Genomic DNA, 6,707 nt, shown 5'->3' with positions numbered 1-6,707 from the left:
TGCCTTTACCATTCGTATCCCAAGTACAACCAAAAAAAATATATATTAATATTCCATAAAACGACGCGTATTCCAGATCCCAAACCGCATTTTACCAATTTTGTAATGTTTTTCACATCCCAAAGGTGTTTCTATTATCTTAAATAAACAACCCTTTCAATTGGGTGACTATCTTATCAAACTCTCAAATATCATTTCATTTTTCATGACAATTTCTCGTTTTAAAAAAAAATGTTACTACTATAAAAAAAATTTAATAAAAATAAAGTTATTGACTAACATAATTTCATATGATATATTATATCTATTTTATCATAAAAATAATTTTATAATATAATTAATTATGACACATAATTTTATAATTTTATTTTTATATAATTTCTCTATAACTAAAAAAAAAAAAAAGGTGACATGGCGATGAGACAATATTAATCACATGCTAGTTTTTTTTTTATTTTTAAAGTAATCATATGCTAGTTAGGTTTGATAATATGCTTAACCAATATTCATTAAATACTTGTTTTGGAGTGTATTTCATCTTTAGAATTGATATCGGTCAATTTTGTGATGGGATTTTGTACCAAAAATTTTTTTTTTACGTGAAAAAGAATTGGAAAGAGGAGAAGGAAAAGGGAAAAATGGTATTCTTGTACTGAAAACGAAAAGACAAGAACAAGTTAATAAAAAAAGTGGGTTAATACAGACAGAAATAGTTGGCCGATTTCGTCAGGTCACGATAAAACCAGAGGTTGGGAGAGTGGAGAGGAGGGACTAGGAATAACCTGCCATTGACAACTAAAAACACAGGAGGGGTATGTTCGTCACAAAATATGGACGATCGACGAGGCGACTTTGCCAAAGGGGGACATTGATACTGTACAAGGAGAGATGAATTCATGATCCACCTCTGTCTCTCTCTCTTTCTTTTTTCTTTTTTCTTTTTTTTGTTTTTCCTGTTGTTGTTGGGGCTAACACATACAGTCATAGTACACTTTCTCTCTCTTGTTTACTTCCTCTCTCTCTCTCTGTCTCTCCGTATACATTTCTCTCTAGGACTGTTGTGTGCGCTTCTAGGATTCCACCTATTTTTCAAAACACGAAAGTACCAAAAAGGGGGTTTTGGAGTGAGAAATACCAGCTAGAGGAGAAAAAGGGTGGGTTCTAGAGAGAGAAACTGCCGGAAATTGCTCCACACTCCGGCCAGTCTTGACTCTTCCCCTTCTAGATATAGAATCACAGTGAAACCCGCAAATGCAGTGAGCACTTGTAAATAGTTCGCATATCGGGGATTAAAAGAAGGGTGAGAAAGAGCTTGGCTTTTATGAATGACCCCAAAATGCGTGAAGCAGCAGCACTACTCTTTGATGAGTTCAACGACGTCGTTTCCGGCGGCAAGAAGAAGAAATCGGAGGTGGACAAGCTAGGTAGAGAGACCCAGAAACCGTCTCAACTTGTCGGCATAGGCCGTAGCCGATACCAAGCCGCTACGCGGAGGGTGACGCCGACCACCTTGACGACCTCGCCTGCCTTGACTGCCAGCGTGGCGTCAGCTTCCGCCTCCGAAGTCGAGAAGGCCCTCCCGAACGGCGATCTCTACATGGGGAGCTTCGCCGGGAGCGCACCACACGGATCCGGAAAGTACCTGTGGTCCGACGGGTGCATGTACGAGGGGGACTGGCGGAGAGGGAAGGCCTCGGGGAAAGGCAAATTCTCGTGGCCCTCCGGGGCCACCTATGAGGGCGACTTCAAGTCTGGTCGTATGGAGGGTTTTGGGACCTTCATCGGATCTGACGGGGACACCTACCGTGGGTCCTGGAGCTCCCATCGGAAGCACGGGTACGGCCATAAGCGCTACGCCAACGGCGACTACTACGACGGTTACTGGAAACGTAACCTCCAGGACGGGCATGGCCGGTACGTTTGGAAGAACGGGAACGAGTACGTGGGAGAATGGAAGAACGGCGTGATTTCAGGCCGGGGCATCCTGATTTGGGCCAACGGGAACCGTTACGACGGGGAGTGGGACAACGGAGTTCCCAATGGAAGTGGTGTTTTCACTTGGCCGGATGGTAGCTGCTATGTCGGTAGCTGCAACAAGGACCTCAAGATTCAGCTACCGAATGGGACATTCTTTCCCGGAAATGGCAAAGAAGAATGTTTGAAAAGCAATGACGCTTCATTCGAAGGTGAGAATTTGATGATAACGATGCGGAAGAGGTCGTCAGTGGACGGCTCCAGAGGAAGCTTGGCGGAGCGGAGTTTTCCGAGGATTTGTATATGGGAATCCGATGGAGAAGCTGGGGATATAACCTGTGATATTGTCGACAATGTGGAGGCCTCGATGTTTTATAGGAACGGTACGGGGTTAGATCGCGACGGGATTCGGCAGTTTCAGCGGAGACCATGTTGTTTCACTGGCGAGGTCAAAAAGCCTGGGGAGACGATATCCAAGGGCCATAAGAATTACGATTTAATGCTTAATCTTCAGCTGGGGATTAGGTAATTGGTTGAGCTGAGGTTCTGGGCTCGTTTTTGTTTCTATTATCATTTTTATTAAAGGGGTTATATTTGGTTTTTTCGCAGATATTCTATAGGAAAGCATGCGTCTATATTGCGTGAGCTTAAGCCGAGTGATTTCGATCCCAAGGAGAAGTTCTGGACTAGGTTTCCAACCGAGGGATCGAAAATTACGCCTCCCCACCAATCAGTAGAGTTCCGGTGGAAAGATTACTGCCCCATTGTTTTCAGGTATTGCTTAATTTGTTTTCTCAAGTTCTGGATTGTGGTTTTCAATTACTATTTTCTCATTTTTCCGTTCTTCATGTTGTATGCCTTATCTTCTTGTGATTCAATTTTTCTTGTGTTGTGGTGGCGAGAATTTCTTATTGCGGGGTGGTTTTTCAGACATTTGAGGGAGCTATTCCAAGTGGATCCTGCTGATTACATGATGGCTATTTGTGGGAACGATGCCCTTAGGGAGCTTTCTTCTCCGGGGAAAAGTGGAAGCTTCTTTTACCTCACTCAGGATGATAGATTTATGATAAAAACAGTGAAGAAGTGCGAGGTCAAGGTAAGTTGCCCCCCTTCTTTGGACCTTTTTCGTATTGTGAAATTCCAAGCTTCCCCATGACATGAAAGTAGTTCAATAGAATTGCTAGGACAATGTAAACTGTTTGTTTTTTAGTGTCCACTCTACCTTCATATCTTATCAAGACATGTAAAAGGTGGGACAAATCATGTCTCAAAGTTCGGTAATCCTTTTTTAGGTGCTTATTCGGATGCTTCCAAGTTACTACCAACATGTTTATCGGTATGAAAATTCCCTGGTGACAAAATTCTTTGGGGTGCATTGTGTCAAACCTATTGGAGGCCAGAAGGTATGTGTTGTGAGATCAATTTTGGTTGTTTCAGATTAAGTGGGTTGTCTGATTTGTGTTGTAATTGAAAACCAGACCCGGTTCATTGTCATGGGAAATTTATTCTGCTCAGAGTATCGCATCCATAGGCGATTTGACCTTAAAGGATCCTCTCATGGCCGCACAACAGATATGCCGGAGGGTGAGATTGATGAAACTACAACCCTCAAGGACCTTGATCTTAATTTTGTCTTTCGCCTTCAGCGAAATTGGTTCCAAGAGCTCATCAAGTAAGTTCAAGTGTACATTTTACCTCCCGCTTGATTTTACTTCACTTATCTTTTTCTGTTTGGTCCTTTGCATCTACCTAATATGCTCGAAAACTTTCCCAGACAAATTGATCGAGATTGTGAGTTCTTGGAAGCAGAGAGAATCATGGACTACAGTCTTTTGGTTGGTCTTCATTTCCGTGATGACAATACATGTGACAAAATGGGATTATCTCCATTTGTTTTGCGCACTGGTAATCAGTTGTCTAATTTTTTTTCACATCTAAATTTGTGGCTTGATGGATTTATGGATTACAGGGGTGTTGAACCCAATGTGTGCGCCTTTTTCAGGAAAGAATGATTCATATCAGAATGAAAAGTTTATGCGCGGATGTCGCTTCCTTGAAGCAGAGTTACAAAACATGGATCAAATTTTAGCTGGCCGGTGTGTTTTTCTCTCTGTTCTTTCCTCGATTGTGTACCTAGTGTTACTGTGGAATGGATTGAATAATCTTCAGAGGGTAATACTGCACACAGTTACAAGGTTTTAAGAAATTTTATGCCTTGTTCATCGTTAACACTTGAAAACGCTTGGTCACAAAGAACTGTATGAACACATTATGGTTGAGCTTTGTCTTATTTTTATGGATTTAATGGTGCCCAATAATTTCTTTCATTGTGTTTGGACGTGCTTGTTGGAATTATTGAGAGTGACTTGGATTGCTTTGGGTTGTGTGGGGGTTGTTCACTAGACAATGGTTTTACGTGGGGCAAGTAGAGGGTATGGTCCATTGCTTTCACTGATAATTATTGTCCTTGATTCTTGGTGAGTTTCGTTTCCATGGATGACCAATAGTGCTCATCCTGCATTATAATTGCCGATGTTAGAAAGGTCTATATTGGATATAGATTGAGGTAGTATTTCAGTTAGATCATTTTTGTATTGGTAAAACAGTTGGTAAGATCATCATTACAGATTTTCCTCCCCCTCGTGTTTCCCCTCCGGGAATAAATTATACTACAGGAGAAAACTATGTGCAAGGACATAGGAGATGAAAAGGTCCCTATGAATATGCACCGACGTGATTTGATGCTTTTTTAATTTGGTTTAGCATTGGAATTTTCATGCTTAGACATTTTAGTACCGTATAAACTGATTTGAAATCTGAATATTTTCACTATCAGGAAGCCATTGATCAGATTAGGAGCGAATACGCCTGCAAGAGCAGAGCGGGTGGCTAGAAGGAGTGACTTTGATCAGTATACCCCTGGTGGTATAAGTCGCTTGACCCCTTCACGCAGTGGTGAGATCTATGAAGTAGTCCTTTATTTTGGGATCATAGACATTTTACAGGACTATGATATCAGCAAGAAGTTAGAGCATGCCTACAAATCCTTACAAGCCGATCCTACTTCCATTTCAGCGGTTGATCCAAAGCTATACTCAAAGAGGTTTCGGGATTTCATAGGAAGAACTTTCATAGAAGACAGGTAGCACAAAGGCAGATCATCGGTAAATAAAAAACCGGTAATCCCTAACTGAATCTGAACCCTTACAGAGAAAAGGATGGGAATCAGGCAGAGCTCCCATCAGTTGTTGGAGCAAATACTCTATTTGATTGGTCAGAGGCCCGACCACTGCAAAACTGTGTAGTGATGATGATCAGGGGAACCCTCTGGGTGGCCGATTCTGGGGGGCTTCTAATGGCTGGTTTTTGAAGATACAGCCATGGTGTAGGAAGGGACAAGCACTTGTAAATGCAAAAGGGGAGGGATTGGATTTTGATTTGCCTTTTCTTTTTCAGTTAAAATTTTGTGGTAATCAAGGAATGTGAAGATTTGAAAGGTTGGTATAGGGAACCGAGAAAAATGTTGATCAGAGGGAAGATTCAAAATGGAAGGAGACTTGGAATAAGCTTTTTAAAATGTACAGGATTTATAGAAAAGGATGGGAATTGTTTATGGAATTCCAGTTTTTCCATGATTATTTTTTGTGTAAGATGTATTTAAAAAGAGAAAAAAACACAAAGACAAAGAAAAGAGAACTGTTGTGGAATCATCTGCCAGTGAGGGCCCCCATCCCATGGGATTTCTCTGAGTCAAATCTTTTTTGTCTGTTGTTTATAGAAATGGATCTCTTAATAAGTGATGGAAATGGGGTCATTTGCCTTGCTTTTTGCAGTGAAAGGGAAGCAAGCTGCAATAGGTAAATGACATGAAAAGGAGAGAAAGCACGAGAAAGATGCGCTGGCGTTTCTTGTTTCTTCTCACTTTTTATAATTTTCTTTTATTTTTTTTAATTCATTTTGTGCTGTTTTTTCTTTTATGTATAGAATTTTTCATAGAATTAAAGCCTATTTCTAATACAAAGGTGAAACAAAAATGAATTTGAATAGTTGTTCCCCCTCGACCCTCATCTTCCAAATAAATAAATAAATTTCGAGTTCTTCATTTTTTATACTTCTTGCGCACTTTCATAAATTTGAGGGGAACTATGTTCGTCAAACGTGGCAGGCATCCAATTGTTAGTATAAGTGATGATATAGACATAATATATTGTATAATAATATTATAAAATGAGGATATTTTTATAAATTATGTTATTTTTATAAAATGTTTTATAAAAATATCTCATTTAAAATATAGTTACGTAGTATTGTAAAAAATATTATGTGTAAATTATTTTTTTTGTTGATATTTGAAAGTGTGATTCCTCAAAATATGGGAGGGTAAGGATGTCATTTGGGGAGGGTGGTTCGTTTATCTATAGGGAGGGAGGCCAGTGGCAGTGGGACTCCGGGCTAGGGATGTTTTGCTTTTCACAGCAGAGGTCAAAGACAGTGGCAGTATGCCCTGCCCTACTATTATGGGTCCGGTTCCTCCATTAAACACTTATTATAATTATTTATTTCATTGTTTATTTTTTATAAATGGGATCGATGAAATGGTTGAAGCTTTTCCCCGATGTGAATGCAAAATATGACTGACTAGACTAATTGCATTTTATCAAAGACTAGTATTTTGGATCCCAATTAATAGCTGCATTCATACGGCTATTTGAACCAACCATGTTTGATATGTT

The 6,707-nt window shown here is 40.1% G+C and overlaps 1 protein-coding gene across 2 annotated transcripts; it reads left to right on the top strand.

The window, feature by feature from the left end:
* The first annotated feature begins 787 nt into the window (after window positions 1-787).
* Window positions 788-5,846, top strand: LOC109012437 (phosphatidylinositol 4-phosphate 5-kinase 1-like). 2 transcript variants are annotated; one of them, XM_018994068.2, is made up of 9 exons: window positions 788-2,499; window positions 2,584-2,748; window positions 2,905-3,070; window positions 3,267-3,377; window positions 3,453-3,646; window positions 3,749-3,879; window positions 3,977-4,070; window positions 4,811-4,929; window positions 5,050-5,846. In XM_018994068.2, exons 1-9 carry the CDS (start codon window positions 1,322-1,324, stop codon window positions 5,118-5,120), a joined length of 2,229 nt encoding a protein of 742 aa, XP_018849613.1. In that variant the 5' UTR covers window positions 788-1,321; the 3' UTR covers window positions 5,121-5,846. The 2 variants fall into 2 exon arrangements, with proteins under 2 accessions (XP_018849613.1, XP_018849612.1); XM_018994067.2 differs by having other exon boundaries at window positions 789-2,499; window positions 4,811-5,845.
* Window positions 5,847-6,707: the final 861 nt, after the last annotated feature.

This window comes from Juglans regia, chromosome 16 (assembly GCF_001411555.2).
Source record: "Juglans regia cultivar Chandler chromosome 16, Walnut 2.0, whole genome shotgun sequence".
In the NCBI taxonomy this organism is placed as follows: Eukaryota; Viridiplantae; Streptophyta; class Magnoliopsida; order Fagales; family Juglandaceae; genus Juglans; species Juglans regia.
This window is presented reverse-complemented; position numbering and strand designations above follow the sequence as displayed.